Raw genomic sequence first — 21,420 nt, forward strand, 5'->3', positions numbered from 1 at the left:
CCACCAAGTGCTTCACAGAAGTTTATAATGCAGAACCGTAAAAATAAAAAATCATATTTTTTCACAAAAATTATCTTTTCGCCCCCAATTTTTTATTTTCCCAAGGGTAAGAGAAGAAATTGGACCCCAAAAGTTGTTGTACAATTTGTCCTGAGTACGCTGATACCCCATATGTGGGGGTAAACCACTGTTTGGGCGCATGGGAGAGCTCGGAAGGGAAGGAGCGCCGTTTGACTTTTCAATGCAAAATTGACAGGAATTGAGATGGGATGTCATGTTGCGTTTGGAGAGCCCCTGATGTGCCTAAACCAGGGGTCCCCAACTCCAGGCCTCGAGGGCCGCCAACAGTGCAGGTTTTCAGGATTTCTTTAGTATTGCATCGGTGGTAATGTGATCATCTGCACAGGTGATGATTTCAACCCCTGTGCAATACTAAGGAAATGCTGAAAACCTGCACTGTTGGCGGCCCTCGAGGCCTGGAGTTGGGGACCACTGGCCTAAACAATGAAACCCCCCACAAGTGACACCATTTTGGAAAGTAGACCCCCTAAGGAACTTATCTAGATGTGTTTTGAGCGCGTTGACCCACCAAGGGCTTCACAGAACTTTATAATGCAGAGCCGTAAAAATAAAACAAACATTTTTTCCCACAAAAATTATTTTTTTAGCCCAAAGTTTTGTATTTTCCCGAGGGTAACAGGAGAAATTGGACCCCAAAATTTGTTGCCCAATTTGTCCAGAGTGCGATGATTCATCATATATACAGGTCCTTCTCAAAAAATTAGCATATAGTGTTAAATTTCATTATTTACCATAATGTAATGATTACAATTAAACTTTCATATATTATAGATTCATTATCCACCAACTGAAATTTGTCAGGTCTTTTATTGTTTTAATACTGATGATTTTGGCATACAACTCCTGATAACCCAAAAAACCTGTCTCAATAAATTAGCATATCAAGAAAAGGTTCTCTAAACGACCTATTACCCTAATCTTCTGAATCAACTAATTAACTCTAAACACATGCAAAAGATACCTGAGGCTTTTATAAACTCCCTGCCTGGTTCATTACTCAAAACCCCCATCATGGGTAAAGGTACCTTCACACATAACGATATTGTTAACGATATCGTTGCTATTTGTGACGTAGCAACGACATCGTTAATGAAATCGTTATGTGTGACAGCGACCAACGATCAGGCCCCTGCTGGGAGATCGTTGGTCGCTGAATAAAGTCCAGAACTTTATTTCGTCGCTGGACTCCCTGGAGACATCGCTGGATCGGCGTGTGTGACACCGATCCAGCGATGTCTTCACTGGTAACCAGGGTAAACATCGGGTAACTAAGCGCAGGGCCGCGCTTAGTAACCCGATGTTTACCCTGGTTACCATGCTAAAAGTAAAAAAAAACAAACACTACATACTTACCTACAGCCGTCTGTCCTCCAGCGCTGTGCTCTGCACTCCTCCTGTACTGGCTGTGAGCCGGAAAGCAGAGCGGTGACGTCACCGCTCTGCTTTCCGGCTCCCAGACAGTACAAGAGGAGAGCAGAGAAGCAGAGCGCAGCGCTGGAGGACAGACGGCTGTAGGTAAGTATGTAGTGTTTGTTTTTTTTTACTTTTAGCATGGTAACCAGGGTAAACATCGGGTTACTAAGCGCGGCCCTGCGCTTAGTTACCCGATGTTTACCCTGGTTACCGGCATCGTTGGTCGCTGGAGAGCTGTCTGTGTGACAGCTCTCCAGCGACCAAACAGCGACGCTGCAGCGATCCGGATCGTTGTCGGTATCGCTGCAGCGTCGCTAAATGTGAAGGGGCCTTAAGACTAGCGACCTGACAGATGTCAAGAAGGCCATCATTGACACCCTCAAGCAAGAGGGTAAGACCCAGAAAGAAATTTCTCAACAAATAGGCTGTTCCCAGAGTGCTGTATCAAGGCACCTCAATGGTAAGTCTGTTGGAAGGAAACAATGTGGCAGAAAACGCTGTACAACGAGAAGAGGAGACCGGACCCTGAGGAAGATTGTGGAGAAGGACCGATTCCAGACCTTGGGGAACCTGAGGAAGCAGTGGACTGAGTCTGGTGTGGAAACATCCAGAGCCACCGTGCACAGGCGTGTGCAGGAAATGGGCTACAGGTGCCGCATTCCCCAGGTAAAGCCACTTTTGAACCATAAACAGCGGCAGAGGCGCCTGACCTGGGCTACAGAGAAGCAGCACTGGACTGTTGCTAAGTGGTCCCAAGTACTTTTTTCTGATGAAAGCAAATTTTGCATGTCATTCGGAAATCAAGGTGCCAGAGTCTGGAGGAAGACTGGGGAGAAGGAAATGCCAAAATGCCTGAAGTCCAGTGTCAAGTACCCACAGTCAGTGATGGTGTGGGGTGCCATGTCAGCTGCTGGTTTTGGTCCACTGTGTTTCATCAAGGGCAGGGTCAATGCAGCTAGCTATCAGGAGATTTTGGAGCACTTCATGCTTCCATCGGCTGAAATGCTTTATGGAGATGAAGATTTCATTTTTCAGCACGACCTGGCACCTGCTCACAGTGCCAAAACCACTGGTAAATGGTTTACTGACCATGGTATTACTGTGCTCAATTGGCCTGCCAACTCACCTGACCTGAACCCCATAGAGAATCTGTGGGATATTGTGAAGAGAAAGTTGAGAGACGCAAGACCCAACACTCTGGATGAGCTTAAGGCCGCTATTGAAGCATCCTGGGCCTCCATAACATCTCAGCAGTGTCACAGGCTGATTGCCTCCATGCCACGCCGCATTGAAGCAGTCATTTCTGCCAAAGGATTCCCGACCAAGTATTGAGTGCATAACTGAACATTATTATTTGTTGGTTTTTTTGTTTGTTATTAAAAAACACTTTTATTTGATTGGATGGGTGAAATATGCTAATTTATTGAGACAGGTTTTTTGGGTTATCAGGAGTTGTATGCCAAAATCATCAGTATTAAAACAATAAAAGACCTGACAAATTTCAGTTTGTGGATAATGAATCTATAATATATGAAAGTTTAATTGTAATCATTACATTATGGTAAATAATGAAATTTAACACTATATGCTAATTTTTTGAGAAGGACCTGTAGGGGGGAACCACTGTTTGGGCGCATGGGAGGGCTCGGAAGGGAAGGAGTGTCATTTGGAATGCAGACTTAGATGGAATGGTCTGCAGGCGTCACATTGCGTTTGCAGAGCCCCTAATGTATCTAAACAGTAGAAACCCTCCACAAGTGACCCCATATTGGAAACTAGACCCCCAGGGAACTTATCTAGATGTGTTGTGAGAACTTTGAACCCACAAGTGTTTCACTACAGTTTATAACGCAGAGCCGTGAAAATAAATCTTTTTTTTTTCCCACAAAAATTATTTTTTAGCCCCCAGTTTTGTATTTGTCCCGAGTACGCTGATACCCCATATGTTGGGGTAAACCCCTGTTTGGGCACACGGGAGAGCTCGGAAGGGAAGAAGCACTGTTTTACCTTTTCAACGCAGAATTGGCTGAAATTGATATCGGACGCCATGTCGCGTTTGGAGAGCCCCTGATGTGGCTAAACAGTGGAAACCCCCCAATTATAACTGAAACCCTAATCCAAACGCATCCCTAACCCTAATCCCAACAGTAACCCTAACCACACCTATAACCCTGACACACTCCTAACCCTAATCCCAACCCTATTCCCAACTGTAAATGTAATCTAAACCCTAACCGTACCTTTAGCCCCAACCCTAACTGTAGCCTTAACCCTAGCCCCAGCCCTAACCCTAGCCCCAACCCTAGCCCTAACCCTAGCCCTAATGGGAAAATGGAAATAAATACTTTTTTTTAATTTTTCCCTAACTAAGGGGGTGATGAAGGGGGGTTTGATTTACTTTTATAGCGGGTTTTTTTAGCAGATTTTTATGATTGACAGCCGTCACACTGAAAGACGCTTTTTATTGCAAAAAATATTTTTTGCGTTACCACATTTTGAGAGCTATAATTTTTCCGTATTTTGGTCCACAGAGTCATGTGAGGTCTTGTTATTTGCGGGACGAGTTGACATTTTTATTGGTAACATTTTCGGGCACGTGACATTTTTTGATCGCTTTTTATTCCGATTTTTGTGAGGCAGAATGACTAAAAACCAGCTATTCATGAATTTCTTTTGGGGGAGGCGTTTATACCGTTCCGCGTTTGGTAAAATTGATAAAGCAGTTTTATTCTTCGGGTCAGTACGATTACAGCGATACCTCATTTAGATCATTTCTTTATGTTTTGGCGCTTTTATACGATAAAAACTATTCTATAGAAAAAATAATTATTTTTGCATCGCTTTATTCTCAGGACTATAACTTTTATTTTTTTGCTGATGATGCTGTATGGTGGCTCGATTTTTGCGGGACAAGATGACGTTTTCAGCGGTACCATGGTTATTTATATCTGTCTTTTTGATCGCGTGTTATTCCACTTTTTGTTCGGCGGTATGATAATAAAGTGTTGTTTTTTGCCTCTTTTTTCTTACGGTATTTACTGAAGGGGTTAACTAGTGGGCCAGTTTTATAGGTCAGGCCGTTAAGGACGCGGTGATACTAAATATGTGTACTTTTATTGTCTCAGACCACTGCAGGCTTCACAGTGCCTGCTCTGAGCAGGCTCTGTGAAGCCACCTTCCTCCATGCAGGACCCGGATGCCGCGGCCATCTTGGATCCGGGCCTGCTACAGGGAGGGAGGTAGGGAGACCCTCGCAGCAACGTGATCACATCGCGTTGCTGCGGGGGGCTCAGGGAAGCCCGCAGGGAGCCCCCTCCCTGCGCGATGCTTCCCTGCACCGCCGGCACACCGCGATCATGTTTGATCGCGGTGTGCCGGGGGTTAATGTGCCGGGGCGGTCCGTGACCGCTCCTGGCACATAGTGCCGGATGTCAGCTGCGATAGGCTGCTAACACCCGGCCGCGCTCCCCCCGTGAGCGCGGCCGATCGCATATGACGTACTATCCCGTCGGTGGTCATAGGGGCCCACCCCACCTCGACGGGATAGTACGTCTAATGTCAGAAAGGGGTTAAAGAGAATCTGCCACCTTATTTTGGCCCTATAAACTGCAGCCACTGCCATCAGAGGCATATCTACAGCATTCTGTAATGCTGTAGATAAGGCCCCCGATGTAACCTGAAAGATAAGAAAAATAAGTTAGATTATACTCACCCAGGGGCGGTCCGGCACCTCCCATCTTCATGCAATGAAGTCCTCTTCCTTGTCCTGTCGCGGCTCCTGCACAGGCGTTATTCTCTGCCCTGTTGAGGGCAGAGCAAAGTACTGCAGTGCGCAGGTGCCGGGAAAGGTCAGAGAGGCCCAACGTCTGCGCACTGCAGTACTTTACGGTGCCCTAAACAGGGTAAATCAGTACATCTGCGCAGGAGCCGCAAAAGAAGCAAGAAGGATGACGACATCGTATGAAGATGGGAGGCACTGGACCCGGACCTGCGACGCCAATTGTTCCCGAACCGGGACCGCCCCTGGGTGAGTATAATCTAACTTGTTTTTCTTATCTTTTAGGTTACATCGGGGGCTTATCTACAGCAGGAAGGGGCCTAGGATGGGGAGACATGATACCAGGAAGGGGCCCAGGATGGGGGAACATGATGTCAGAATGGGGCCCAAGATGGGGGACATGACATCAGAAATGGGCCCAGGATGGGGGACATGATACCAGAAAGGGGCCCAGAAGGGGGGACATGATACCAGAAAGGGGCCCAGAATGGGGGACATGTGTTATGATCTAGTAATTCAGTACCACAATGGACATAGAAGTCAGAGCACCTACAGTGACCTGACAATAACCCAAAAATATAGAACGAGCTCTGAGACGTGGAAACTCTGCTGACCGCAATCCCTAATCCTCTCCAACACACACTAGAGGCAGCCGTGGATTGCGCCTAACGCTCCCTATGCAACTCGGCACAGCCTGAGAAACTAGCCAGCCTGAAGATAGAAAATAAGCCTACCTTGCCTCAGAGAAATACCCCAAAGGAAAAGGCAGCCCCCACATATAATGACTGTGAGTTAAGATGAAAAGACAAACGTAGAGATGAAATAGATTTAGCAAAGTGAGGCCCGACTTTCTGAACAGAGCGAGGATAGGAAAGGTAACTTTGCGGTCAACACAAAACCCTACAAACAACCACGCAAAGGGGGGCAAAAAGACCCTCCGTACCGAACTAACGGCACGGAGGTACACCCTCTGCGTCCCAGAGCTTCCAGCAAGCAAGAAAAAACAAAAAAGCAATGCTGGACAGAAAAAACAGCAAACAAAATAGCAAAAGCGGAACTTAGCTATGCAGAGCAGCAGGCCACAGGAACGATCCAGGAGGAGACAGGTCCAATACTAGAACATTGACTGGAAGCCAGGATCAAAGCACTAGGTGGAGTTAAATAGAGCAAAACCTAACGACTTCACCACATCACCTGAGGAAGGAAACTCAGAAGCCGCAGTACCACTCTCCTCCACTAACGGAAGCTCACAGAGAGAATCAGCCGAAGTACCACTTGTGACCACAGGAGGGAGCTCTGCCACAGAATTCACAACAGACATGATGCCAGAAAGGAGCCCAGGATGGGGGACATGATACCAGAAAGGGACCCAGGATGGGGGACATGAAACCAGAAAGGAGCCCAGGATGGGGGACATGATACCAGAGAGGGGCCCAGGATGGGGGACATGATATCAGAAAAGGGCCCAGGATGGGGGAAAGGATACCAGAAAGAGGGACATGATACCAGAAAGAGGGACATGATACCAGAAAGGGGGCTATGATTAGAGATGAGCGAATTTGGATCGCATGTGTTGCGGCTTTGTCACAGTCACTATACATGCATGGAGAGCCTGTTTGTTGGGCCCAAGATGGGGGGGGGGGGGGGACATGATACCAGGAAGGGGCCCAGGATGGGGGGACACGAAACCAGGGAGGGGCCAAAAATGGGGGGACACGTTATCAGGAAGGGGCACAGGATGGCAGACATGATACCAGGAAGGGGCCCAAGTTGGTGGACATAATGCCATGAAGATGCCCAGGTTGAGAGACATGATACCAGGAAGGAGATCAGGATGGGGGACATCATAGCAGGAAAGGGTCCAAAATGGGGGACATTATACCAGGAAGGACCCCAGGATGGGTTTTCAGTAAAGACATTCTGCAGTCAGCAACCATACAGTGCAAAAAAGAGTCTACAGAAAGCAAACACTTAAATTCATATTGCTTTGCATAAAGATCATTTAAGAAAAAAAAAGGTCCTCAAAAAGGTGGAAAGCCCCATTGTCTACTCATTAAAAAAAAACTTAATTCATCTATAAAGGGAGTCTGCTACCCCAAAATGGCAATTCAGCTGCCTTAATATCTTTATAGAGCACCTAGACCCTATTTAAAGGCAACCAGTCACCAGGAATAATGCTGTTATGCTGAAGATATGGGGTTAATCTGCAGGTTAACAGCATTATGATCCTGTCCAGCACCTGCACGCAGCCAAGTGCAGCAGAGAGATAATGATATTTATTCTCCTCACCAGCATTTGCTACTCAGTCATAGGAGTGGGGGTGGCGTCGGATCAGTCACTGATCTGAAGATACAGAGCGGACACTAACCGTGCCCCCCAGCCCTGACACCCGGGCGCAATGCAGAGCCAGGGTCTGTGAGGGATGGGGACGCGGCTACAGGGGATTATCTGTATGCTCAAAGTGGTGAGTGAACCAGCACCTTCCCACCCCTATGACTGAATACTAAATGCTGGAGAATAAAGATTTTTCTCCCCACTGCATCCAGCTGTGTACAGGTGCCAGACAGCATAATGCTGCTAACTTGCAGATTAGCTCCATATCTGCAGGTTAACAGTGATATTCCTGGTGACGGGTTCCCTTTAACTCATAGCAAACAAGTAAAGCTTAACCTAATATTTAATAAAAAATTAACTTTAATTCGATATTCAAATGAGGGCATGTCTGATGTCTGGCCCCTCGGAAGAGAGATCAGAGTTCACCCGCAGCCATTGTGTGCGCACCCACACTGACAGAGTCCACCACCGCGATCATCCAGGGTCAGTGCGCAGGAACAGACAGAAGTCATGTCATTCAGTCCAGGCATTAGAGACAATTCCATATATGCAAGGTACCAACTTTATTATGCAAATAGGAAGGCGTGACCAATGCATAGGCCACGCCAAGGGTGCATTGCAGTCATTCGCAAATTAAATAACAGTTAAAATAAACATTAATCTAGGCCACACTTGCCTAGTATAAATAAAATAGTGGCTAGGTTCCCCTATATAAATGCTACGGCATTAATGTAATAATTGATAACACCATTGACGCTGTGTACTACGAAGGAATTTTTATTTATTTTTTTCATACAGTGGATTCAGTGTTGCATACCTTGGGAAGTCTAAGATCACCTCTCTCCTTGCATTCTTGCCAGTACTGCAGAGAAAAAAAAAACACAAGTATATTCCACAAGTCTCTGACAAATGAGATAAGATTATAACACTAGAAATTTACCCTGAAGGCATCTACAAGTGCGATGCAATCACTTCTGCTATGCCCAGAGTAACTTAGCTTGCTCCTATCAATAAAGTGACAGATATCGACGTTAGCTACATGCAAAATGTTAAAAAGAAAAAAATAAATTATACTTCATTACTATGGAATATCTACCGATATCCATCCAGATGCTGCTTAAATGGCATCGCAAAGAAATTTCTGAGTGACAGTGCTGCAGCTGTGAAGCAGAAAGAGGTACGAGTTTGGCTTTACCAATAACACGGTCAAACACAACCTTACACCTAATCTTCTGGGGCTACCTATAATCAGACACTCATCCAGACATCCAAACACATGGCCGAGGACTACAAGTTTTCCAAGCATCAAGTCAACAGGCAAGTGTGCAAGAATTCTCCCCAGGAACGTGAGCTCTCCGTCATATGGATTCTCTTCATCTTTACCACTAACTGCAAGAGCGCCAACCTGTGGATAAAAAACAAACATGTCAGCGAACATGTCTTACTTTTACCAGGTGTGTACAGCTTTGTAAAAGTATATGTCAATCTTCAGAGATTGTGCAAATCGATTTGTGGGACCCGGTCCAGCAGCTGCATCTCCAAGCTGTGGCTGCTAGACAGGAGCCCAGCAAACTGCCTATTATCTTGGCCAGCATCCACGCCTCTTCATTAGTTAGCCTGATGTGACGTCACATGTGCATCATGCCAGGCCGGCTAATCAAAAAAAGAGCCGTGGATGCAGAAAGAAAGGAGGCGGCTCCAGTACAGTGGCCACAAATTACTGACCGGGTCTTGGGACTTCACTTACACCAATTTTATTAACTATACTTATGTACATGTCCCATCAAGACAACCTCCCTACTCATATACCATCATAGGAGTAACATATCATGACTTCTAATACTGACTTTAAAAAAATTAAAAAAAAACATGGAAAAATCAGCTACAAAGATAAACCAAAGATTTGCAGCAGAAAAAAACAACAACATACTTACAGTCTAAGTTTAGCTTTGTCCTTCTAAAATAACCAGACACTTACCTCCTTGAGCAAAAGTATGGTGCGTTCTATGTCAGAAACATTAGGAGGTGAGAGCGCTGTAGCGAGCAACGCCCTCGGCTCGCCCATGTCAAGGAGCTTCACCTTCAGGATGGTATTCCCCAAAGGTCTTCGCTGAAAGACATATAAAAAAAAAAAAGAAGTGTCATATAAGAGACTTCTACTATATAATTGAATTGTCTAAGGGTCACTTCCGTCTGTCTGTCTGTCACGGATATTCATTGGTCGCGGCCTCTGTCTGTCATGGAAATCCAAGTCGCTGATTGGTCGTGGCAAAACGCCCACAACCACTGCCATGACCAATCAGCGACGGGCGCAGTCCGGCAGCAACACGGTCGCTCCTTCCTCCCCGCAGTCAGTGCCCGCTCCGTACTCCCCTCCAGTCAGCCCTCACACAGGGTTAATGCCAACATTACCGTTACGCACCAAGTTTACGCAGCTATTAACCCTGTGTGACCAACTTTTTACTATTGATGCTGCGTATGCAGCATCAATAGTAAAAAGATCTACTGTTACAAATAATAATAAAAAAAACGTTATTCTCACCCTCCGACGTGTCGCCCTGTCCTCGGCAGTGCAAGCGGCAGGTTCCGGTGCTAAGGATGCTATGCGAGAAGGACCTGCCATGACGTCACGGTCATGTGACCGCGACATCATCACAGGTCCTGCGCTCATACCAACCCTGGGACAGGAAGCTGCCGTGTGCACCGCACACAGGCGACAGGACTACAAGGGGCCCTCGGATGGTGAGTATGTTTATTTTTTAACCTGTTGCATATGTGGCTGGGCAATATACTACGTAGCTGGGCAATATACTACGTGGCTCTGTGCTGTATACTACGTGGCTGGCCAATATACTACGTGGCTCTGTGCTGTATACTACGTGGCTCTGTGCTGTATACTACGTGGCTGGGCAATATACTATGTGGCTGGACAATATACTACGTGGCTGGGCAATATACTACGTGGCTGGGCAATATACTACGTGGCTGGGCAATATACTACGTGGCTGGGCAATATACTACGTGGCTGGGCAATATACTACGTGGACATGCATATTCTAGAATACCCGATGCGTTAGAATCGGGCCACCATCTCGTAGATTTATAAGTGTTGAAAAAAACAAACAAGGAAATCAGCTGAAATGGGACAACAAACCAGCATCCCTGGGACCACGTTTTCAGGTATGACATCCTTCCAGAAGTTTTTTTGTACAAGTCTGTAGCAATATCCTTTTGAAACACGTCCAGCTCGGCCTGAAAGGAAGTTCAAGTACATGACAGTCTGCCATTCACAAATCATACGCCTTTGACCATGGGTGTCATTATTGTGGAGTAGTACCTTTCCTCTGATCACAGCTGGTCTTGGCAGACCAGCTCAGTCTCAGGCTCTGGTAGTTTGTGTCTTCGTCACATACAAGGATTTTGGTCAAACAAAAGTCAATCACTGGAGATTTAACACATCAAAATTAGATGAAAAAGTGCCAAAGAAAAGTTTTTTTGTCTTTAATATTGCAAACGTAAATGGTAATTGTGGTAAATGCTCAAGTTATATGGCTGGAATCTGATTCATGTCTGAGGAGCAAGATGGAAACTCACAGCGACACTGTCAAAATACACGTATACACACACATACATACCTATGGGGGAGGCACAGTGTATAAATATACATGGAATCAGGGGACACGTTTTATATACACACGTGTCAGAGGCCACAGTGTATAATAGATAGATAGGAGATTTACTTTGTCACAATAAATATAAGCGAGATAGACACTGGAAAGGTGCTGGAGGGGAGATATGTTTCTCTGAGGCTATTGGGTTCAGTTATTTAAAACCCAGATGTTTTCCTCCAGCACAAAGTGTTGAGAGGGGTTAATGAGCCATTTTGTTGAAGTGCTGGGTTTTTGTGGACAATCAGAGCTGGTGGGAGGTTGTCCATCTTATCTCCACCCTAGGGTGTGGTCTGGCCGCGTGAGCCAATCTACCACAAAATACACTGCTCAAACAAATAAAGGAAACACTTAAACAACAGAATATAGCTCCAAGTAAATCAAACTTCTGTGAAATCAAACTGTCCACTTAGGAAGTAACACTGATTTACAATCAATTTTGCAAGCTGTTGTGCAAATGGAATAGACAACAGATGGAAATTATTGGCAATTATCAAGACACACTCAATAAAGGAGTGGTTCTGCAGGTGGGAACCACATACCACATCTCCGTACCAATGCTTTCTGGCTGATGTTTTGGTCACTTTTGAATGTTGGTTGTGCTTTCACACTTGTGGTAGCATGAGATGGACTCTACAACCCACACAAGTGGCTCAGGTAGTGCAGCTCATCCAGGATGGCACATCAATGTGATCTGTGGCAAGAAGGTTTGCTGTGTCTGTCAGCGTAGTATCCAGAGGCTGGAGGCACTACCAGGAGACAGGCCAGTACACCTTGCATTTGCCACAGAACACCAGGATTGGCAAATTTGCCACTGGCGCCCTGTGCTCTTCACAGATGAAAGCAGGTTCACATTAAGCACATGTGACAGACGTGAGAGTCTGGAGATGCCGTGGAGAGCGATCTGCTGCCTGCAAAATCTTTCAGCATGACTGGTTTGGCAGTGGGTCAGTAAAGGTGTGGGGTGGCATTTCTTTGGAGGGCCGCACAGCCCTCCATGTGCTCGCCAGAGGTAGCCTGACTGCCATTAGGTACAGAAATGAGATCCTCAGCCCCCTTGTGACACCATATGCTGGTGCGGTTGGCCCTGGATTCCTCTTAATGCAGGACAAAGCCAGACCTCATGTGGCTGGAGTGCGTCAGCAGTTCCTGCAAGATGAAGGCTCTGAAGCTATGGACTGGCCCATCCGTTCCCCAAACCTGAATCCGATTGAACACATCTGGGACATCATGTCTCGCACCATCCACCAATGTCACGTTGCGCCACAGACTGTCCAGGCGTTGGCGGATGCTTTAGTCCAGGTCTGGGAGGAGATCCCTCAGGAAACCATCCGCCGCCTCATCAGGAGCATGCCCAGGCGTTGTAGGAAGGTCATACAGGCACGTGGAGGCCACACACACTACTGAGCATCATTTCCTTGTCTTGAGGCATTTCCATTGAAGTTGGATCAGCCTGTAACTTCATTTTCCACTTTGATTTTGAGCATCATTCAAACGCCAGACCTCTGTGGGATATTAGTTGTGATTTACCATGGCATTTGAAATCACACAGGGCCATGTTGTCCCCCTCCACCAAGAGCCAAATGGGATATATCACTAATATTACCCTGGATGATGGAAAGATTTACTACAAAGACCAATATTTCTAATGGTACCCGCGGCCTGCTGGGGTAAGTGACGGAGTCAGCAACTTTGTGTTCCATCACAACTCTTAACAGTATGGGTATCTTGAGAACACCAATTCTGTTAACAAGGTAGCAGACAAGGCAGCCCATGACCAGACAGGCCCTTCTGGCATTTGCCAGAATTGCCTGTCTGGCCTGATTATACCTATAGTCAGGGGCATAGTGTATATTTATACCAGGGAGTCAGGGGCACAGTGTATTTAGTAGCAGTGCCTTGAGGTTAAAAAAAAAAAATGTAGGGTTGCCCTGTGACCAAAAGGTTGGACAACAGTCTTTATATTGCCTGGGATTCTTATCTTGTGGACCAAATGAGGACAGCGCTATATAAATCTCTGATATAGCCATAGTACTGTTCATAAAAATGTAGAAGCAGCTTCAGCGCTCCTGTCAGAACCGCAAGAAAACTTACTTTTACTGAAGAAAATGTGTCTTTACTAATGTAGGTTCTCGTTGTGATCTGCGATAAGACACCGCTGTCATCCCAGATTTATATAATTAAGATGATTGGGGGGGGGGGGGGGACCCATCTCTGACTTTGCTATGGGGCCCTCTGAACATTACTTACGCTCCTGCAGAGAACCCCTTTAATAGTATGTCCATCAGTTATCCATTTATTACACACGGCAGCCCTGTCCTGTGTGTTAACAGACAGACAGTGCATGGTGCTTGAAGAAACAAATGAGAAAATGTGATCTTATCAACATAAGTGAATAACCGCTACGTACCGTATTTGACGTCTGGCACGGTTATAGAGCTCTCCGCAATGTTAGTGGACAGAATTATCTATGAGAAATCAGAAAACAAATAAACCACTGAGATAAAAAATGGATTTTTTTTTCTGATAATCCCTTAAAGAACTTATGATATGACGTCTGTCACATCAGTATCTTCCCTGTTTAGATAAGATTTAGCACAGATGTTTCCTCCACAAAGGATGGATGTGGCGCTATTCGATCTAACAACAATACAACAGTCACACATGGCACAGACAATGAACAACCATTACCTTCCTGTACCCCAAAACTGGAGTCATGAAGACCATATTCTGCTCATCGAGGGTGATAGTTGAGTGTAATGGGTACACGTGTAATCTAAAAACACACAACATGATCACATATAATTGTGCCTTTATGTATTTTGAGGGGAAATATTTTTTCTTGAGAATTGGGAGAAAACCGTGTTCTCCAACCAATGTGGGCTTCATTTGGGAGGAGAGAGTGCCTAAAGATGCCCATTGGGATAGGTGATAACGTACTAATAGCGGGGGACAATTTGTAATATTCTGGCAAAAGGCTTTCTAACGTAATAAGAGAGGACAAAAGCCACAGGGGAGACGGTAAGGCACAGAGATATACTGGCCATTTACCTTTTATGTACCATGCTTGTGAACAGCTCGTGCATATAGTTGATTTCATACAAGCCTGTAAAGACGCAGAAAAACAGTCAGTGATTCATCATATCAGATTTCTTAAAAGATAAGTAATATAACAGAGTTTGAAGATACAACGCTCTCTTATTATATAGTTCAGCCTGGTTTTCAAGGCAATCCACCTTTGTTCAAGCTTATGAAAAGAGGTTATACAATCCAGAAAATCGAATTAAAAGCAAAAATACTTTATTGTGACTTCGCTAAAATAGTAGCATGGAAATAGAAAAATATTTCACGGATTTTGAGTCTAGCCGACTCTTAATCAAAGTTAATATATAAACAGTCAGCTAGACCCGAAACGCGTCATACGTTTATGTTTTATGCCCATGCTATTTTAATGTAGTCACAAACAAGTATTTTTGCTTTTAATTCACTTTGCCGAATGGAAAAACTTTTCACAACTTTGCTTTAAAGTTTACTTTACTGCAGGTTATTTTGTAACTAGAAACCAGGGAAATTTCAAATTCATGTGGAAAAAGAGGAAGGAAAACCAATAATTATTCCATCATGTTCAGCTCACCAAGGAGATGTAGGAAGCGAGCAACTTAATTGTTAGCTTGCTCTAATACAGGACTTATCTGTTATCAGATCTGCACTTACACAGCGTCAGCCTAAATAAGCATTCCAGAAACTAATATTTATACTGTGTATATGGTTCCACCCAGCTCAGTTGCATCCATGCACCCCCCATGGGGCTGGAGCACATTTCTGTTGCAATTTAAGCCACTTCTGTTGCATAAATTTTGATTAATTTGATGGGTGACCTTGACCACTACCCACCCACTTTTCAAACCACTGTCGGAGCTGGGCAAGGCTGGGAATAAACCATCAAAAGTTGCAAAATCATTACACCATTTCAAAGCTGCACAATATTTTAGAGTAGTTTTTTTTTCACCAGAATTGATTAATGTGGCCATAGACTGCCTCGCAGGACATTATTTATGCCCTCAACAAAAAGAGTGCTGTGATACAGTGACCGAGCCAAAAAATTATAAGGTGAAGTTTTAAATTAAGTGCTGTGTGTAGATTTTCCCAATTGTACTCCTTCATAGGAGTGCATTTTCAGTCTGCTCACCCTGCCTTTTGCTTGTTGGAGTTGACGGGGAGAAACCCATCTCAAACAGGAGGTGAGGGCAAAGTAAGGACGAAGCTGCATGTGTCAGTCATTACGGAGAGGGGCAGGGAAACATTCTGGTCAACACACCCTTACAAGTTAGTGGATCTTTTTTCAACTCTCCTGGTAGCCAAAATCAATAATATTTTTGTGCGCCCGTATCTATACTATGCAGTTAACACTGGATTTAAAAGGGGTTGCCCAGGCTAATGATATTAATTACCTATCCTTAATTACGGAACTTTGAGTGATGACTGGGATGAATGGGGGTTGTGCACTGAAGTCCCTTAAAGCAAGTATGGTATTGCAACGCAGCCCCATTTAATTGCCGCATATCTTTTTTTAAGCAAGTTTGTTTTAAAGGAGCAAGCAAAATTCAGATCATTCGCACACTTTCTAGATAAAATTCAGATCATAGTTGCCATAGATCTCATGAAAAGCTTGGCCTCCACCGAGACTTTTTCTAATTCAAGAAATTTTATTTAGCTACATCAAATGGTCGTCGAATTCTGCACAAATATGTATGGGAGCCTTTATTTTGCAAACAGCCCAGGGCTTAATTCTAGAAAACTTAATGGTCAAACTGAAAAATGTGAGGGTTAACAATCCGGGATTAGAGTCTTCTCCAATCTATATCTTGTGAACAGGAACTCAGCTGTTAGCAAAGCAGCAGATCCAAGCACAGAATATTCGCGCATCAGCACCATATTATGCTCCTCTTTAACAAAGGTCCTTTAACAGCTGCTGTAAAAAAGGCCTAATAGTCGTTGCTTAGAATATAATAAGCTGAGGTTTTCTAAATCAAAATGATGCAAAGGGAAAAATCACAGAGCCAATTAAAACACATGCAAGAAGATTCTTTGCTAAAAGATTAATGCAAAGACGTCCAAGCTGCTGTATGAAATCCCACGCAGAGGAGAGAAAGATCGTGTCTGAATTAATATGGAGCAGAAGAGCCTTGTGGAAACAGCAGTGAAGAAGAGAGCGGGAAATGGAATAATTGCATGTTATTTACATCCTCTGCCACAAATTTATTGTGACATATACAAACCTAAGGCTGAGAGGCTGAGATAAACTAAAGGACTGACAGGAAGGACATTTTGCAATGCACTGCAGGCAATGCACACGACTCTCGGCAAACATACTACAGCGCTGTACTTTATGTGCGTCTTGCCTCAGCTGAATCATTACCCTCAACAACTTCACCTAAAAGCCTGCTCAGTGTCCTGAATAATGTCCGATGCGACCACGGCTCAATGCATCTGGAAACACGCCCAATAAAACTGGTCAGGAACCTTGTTCTTCCTCTCATGCTTTATCGCCATCTGACGAGCGTAGAACCGAGGGAAATGGTCAGTTTTACAATCTGATGAGGCACAAGTTTTTTTTTTTTTTGGTGCTCGCTAATATCAGTTTAGGGGATGAAGTTATTTAAATTATATCCTCCCTAGTATAAGGAGTAGAGGCAATTCTGGTTATTGGGATGGGACTTAATTCTGCGATACACTTTTTTTTTCTCTTGCAAAGAGCCACACCTCTCTTCTTTTTGTCACCATGTGTATTTTTATGCAACGAATTGTACTTTGGAACCAAACCATTTATTTACTACACAACATGCTGAAAAAAGGAGTTAAAAAAAATCCAAGCAATGTGAAATAGCGGGGAAAAAAATTAAAGCAATTCTGCTGTCTTGATTTATGCGACAGCCAACCCTTTTTTACTTTACGGTCGATACAGCTGTATCAGTGTTTTTTGTTTTGTCTTTTTTGTGAGGGGATGAGATGCAAGTATTATTGGCACCATATTACGGTCCATATGGCATCAGTAGCAACCAAACCCTAACCCCATTACTAACCTTTTGTATGCGGCAATCACAAATGACAGCAGCACCTAAAAGATGTTGTGATTCGAGTCAGCTATTTTAATGTAGTTTATGGAGTATCTAGCATCATTTGTACCATCTATCTACACCAGATACAGTCGCATTTCCTCTTTAGCAGCAGATAGTGTGGTGCGGTCCTTTCAGCCACGCAGTGACAGAGCCTCTACTCCTTCCCTAACCAGCAGGCACATATGATCACCATGGAAAGAACTGAGGAACTAACAGAGCATGTGTGTCCTTCAGCAGTCAAAAGCTGGATGCACACATTCATGTACACTTTGAGCACCAGGTGGCGGCATAGTTTATAAATGTTGTAGCTCTTCACGGGAATCCTTCATTAATGGCATGTAAAGGAAAGCACTGCTCATCTTTATGATCTAGTAAACAATGACATTCAGTGGTGGTGAATAATTTAGAGAGGACCCCTCAGCTCTCCTGACAAATAATTTAGTTAACCAGTTTACCCCAGAAGGTGGTTTGCATGTTAATGACGGGCCAATTTTTTTAATTATGACCATTGTCACTTTATGAGGTAACTAGCTTTTTCCAGCCAGCTAACGCTCGCCACGCTCATTGCTATCTAATTAACGCTGCTGGTGATTAAAGTAAATAATGACAACATTCAATAGTGCTTACGTAGGTGGTAAATTAACTTAAAATGAAGTTAATAACAGTGTGAGGAGGGAGCCTCGTGTGGTAATGTGTGGGGACGGAGCCTCGTGAGGTAATTTGTGGGGACGGAGCTTCATGTGGTAATGTGTGGGGACGGAGCCTCGTGTGGTAATGTGGGGGGACGGAGCCTCGTGTGGTAATGTGGGGGGACGGAGCCTCGTGTGGTAATGTGGGGGGACGGAGCCTCGTGTGGTAATGTGGGGGGACGGAGCCTCGTGTGGGGACAGAGCCTCGTGTGGTAACGTGGTGGGGGGTGGGATTATGTGTGGTAATGTGGTGGGTGGGCGAAATTGTGTGGTAATGGGGGGACGAGATTATGTGTGGTGGGGGTGGGATTGTGTGTGGTGGTGGGGGGCGGGATGTGTGGTGATGCGGTAGGGGGTGGGATTGTGTGTGGTAATGTGGTGGGGGCGGGATTATGTGTGGTGTTGGGGGGACGGGATTCTGTGTGCTGATGTGTTGGGGGGCGAGATTGTGTGTGGTGATGTGGTGGGGGACGGGATTATGTGTGGTGATGTGGTGGGGGGGCGAGATTGTGTGTGGTGATGTGGTGTGGATTGTGTGTGGTAATGTGTTGAGGGGCAGGATTGTGTGTGGTAATGTGGTGGGGGGCGAAATTGTGTGTGGTAATGTGGTGGGGGGCGGGATTGTGTGTGCTAATGTGGTGGGGGCAGGATTGTGTGGTAATGGGGTGGAGGGCGGGATTATGTGTGGTGATGTGGTGGGAGACGGAGCTACTGTGCAGGGGGCGGGATTAGCGAGTAATCACGATGCCTCATATATATATATAGATAACTCAAACGCTTCAACGGATCCCGGTGATTTTGAGATTGTTTTTTCATGACATATTGTACTTCATGATAGCGGTAAAATTTCTTCGGTATGACTTGCGTTTGTGAAAAAAAAAACAGAAATTTGGCAAATTACCAACTTTGAAGTTTCATGCCCTTTTTTGTTAGGAAGTTACAAGGGATAAAAGTTGACCTTCGATTTTTCATTTTTCCAGCAACATTTATAAGACCATTTTCTTTTTTAAGTAGTACATCACATTTGAAGTCACTTTGAAAGGTCTGTGTGACAGTAGATACCCAAAAGTGACACCATTCTAAAAACTGCACCCCTCAAGGTGCTCAAAACCACATTCAAAAAGTTTATTAACGCTTAAGGTGCTTCACAAGAATAATAAAAAAAATTAACATTTAACTTTTTTTTTCCCCACAAAAAAATTACTTCAGATCTGAATGTATTTATTTTTACAAGGGTAACAGGAAAAAATGGACCCCAAAATGTGTTGTGTAATTTCTCCTGAGCATGCAGATACCCCATAGGAATGAGAAAACCACTGTTTGGGCACACGGCAAACCTCAGAAGGGAAGCAGCGCCATTTCACTTTTTGAATGCAAAATTTGTTGGAACAATTGGCGGACGTCATGTCACGTTTGGAGAGCCCTCATGTGCCTAAACAACGAAAATCCCCTACAAGTGACACCATTTTGGAAACTAGACCCCTCAGAGAACTGATCTAGATGTGTGGTGAGCATGCTGAACCCTCTGGTGCTTCACAGAAGTTCATAAAGTTGAGCAGTGAAAATAATAAATTCACATTTAAAGCCCCAAATTTTGCATTTTCATAAAGGCAACAGGAGAAATTGAATAACTCAATTTGTTGTGTAATTTCCCCTGAGTACACAGATACCCAAAATGAGGGAGAAAACTACTGTTTGGGGGCATGGCAGGGGTCAGAAGGGAAAGAGCGTCATTTGACTTTTTGAATGCAACATTTCCTGGAATCATTAGCGGACGTCATGTCCCTTTTGGAGAGTCGCTGATGCGTGTAAACAGTGGAAACCCCCCACAAGTGACCCCATTTTGGAAACTAGACCCCTTAAGGAATGTACTTAGATGCGTGGTGAGCACCTTAAACCCATAGGAGCTTCACAGAATGTTTATAACTTTGAGCTGTGAAAATAAAAAAAAAAATAAAAAATTCCCCACAAAAATGTTATTTTGGCCCGAAATTTGGCATTTTCATAAGGGTAACAGGAGAAATTGTACAGTTTGTTGTGCAATTTCTCCCGACTATGCCGATACCCCATGTGAGGGAATACTACTTTTGAGGCACAGTGCAAAGCTCAGAAGGGAAGAGGCGCCAAATTGGAGTTCAAATTTTGCTGGAATTGTTTGAGGGTGCCATGTCCGATTGACAGAGCCCCTGAGGTGCCAAAACAACAGAAACCCCTTATATGCGAACTAATTCTACAAATTACACTACTCAATGAATTCATCTAAAGATGCAGTGTTCATATTGACACCACATGTTCCTCACAGAATTTTATACCACTGAGCAGTGAAGAAAGAAAAAATTACATTTATCGCTTCATTAGGGGACACAGGTAACCATGGGTGTATGCTCCTGTTGCCAAGAGGCTGACACTTGGCAAAAAAAAAGGAAAATCGTTCCTCCTCAGCAGTATACACCCACCTACAGGCACAAAGAACCTCAGTTTAAGCTTAGTGTCTGTAGGAGGCAGACCTGGATCTGATCCCAGATCAGTCTTTTCCTTTTCAGGTCACCTGTTTTTATTAATCTTTTCCCTTTGTCTTTCAGGTTCGTCTTCAATGTAACAAGGTGTAATTTCTCACCCTGTTTCCCTTACTTATGTGACCAAGAGTGCAGTGTGGTGTCACCCACATTGCCTACTCTCGGACCCACAGGCAGGACTTTATCCCCTGTCACCTTTACGGGTGTTTCAGGGGGATTCCTTGCCTTTTTCCCACCCCATCCCTCTCCTCGGAGAGAGCTAGGAGGAAGACGGTGGTCACCAGCGGTGGCCTCCCCCCTTCTTGTAAGGGGTTGATGCTGTCTTCTGCACCCTTTGGAGACGGTGCGGGAAGGAGGTTCCCTGATTCCAGTGACCTTCAACCACCCGGGGGCTCCTGATGTGATTCTCATCGCTGCAGAGGGACTGGGACTCACCACAGGTACATCTCCCTCCCCTCCCTCCAGAGAGGCAGGCGTTATCCTGGCCCTTCATCTCAAGGGGACAGGGCAGGGTTAGTGGTAGGGAATAGTCAGCGGCCAAGTTTCCCATAGCCGGGCCCAGCACTTGCGGACACCCCCTCCCTTTGCTGGCCGCACCCCTTACCCGCTTTCCTTTAGCCAGTCACCAGGGTGCATTTAAATCGCGCACTCTTTATCCAATAGGACGGATCTTCCTTCCCTTCTGTTGAGCTGGCCACGCCCTCCGCAGTGCACATTTCAGGGCACGCTTTCTTCCGCTCCTATCACGGAGCTTCTCCTTCCCAGCTGTTCACGCCCCCAGCATATCAGCCAATAGGAAGAGGACCTTAGTTTTCACTGGCC

General features: G+C 44.9%; 1 protein-coding gene across 2 annotated transcripts in view; it reads right to left on the reverse strand.

Annotated features, from left to right (window-relative positions):
* Positions 1-21,420, reverse strand: part of TDRD9 (tudor domain containing 9) — a 405,241-nt gene that overhangs the window by 185,525 nt on the left and 198,296 nt on the right. For both annotated transcript variants that reach the window (XM_069734376.1, XM_069734388.1), the window contains 10 exons: positions 14,326-14,380; positions 13,966-14,050; positions 13,685-13,742; positions 10,944-11,048; positions 10,761-10,858; positions 9,585-9,716; positions 8,849-9,011; positions 8,703-8,766; positions 8,547-8,610; positions 8,424-8,468 (listed from right to left, as the gene is read on the reverse strand). In XM_069734376.1, the coding sequence (XP_069590477.1) occupies positions 8,424-8,468; positions 8,547-8,610; positions 8,703-8,766; positions 8,849-9,011; positions 9,585-9,716; positions 10,761-10,858; positions 10,944-11,048; positions 13,685-13,742; positions 13,966-14,050; positions 14,326-14,380 (869 nt within the window). The remainder of the gene's footprint in view (positions 1-8,423; positions 8,469-8,546; positions 8,611-8,702; positions 8,767-8,848; positions 9,012-9,584; positions 9,717-10,760; positions 10,859-10,943; positions 11,049-13,684; positions 13,743-13,965; positions 14,051-14,325; positions 14,381-21,420) is intronic.

The sequence above is a fragment of the Ranitomeya imitator genome, chromosome 1 (genome assembly GCF_032444005.1).
Source record: "Ranitomeya imitator isolate aRanImi1 chromosome 1, aRanImi1.pri, whole genome shotgun sequence".
NCBI lineage: Eukaryota > Metazoa > Chordata > Amphibia > Anura > Dendrobatidae > Ranitomeya > Ranitomeya imitator.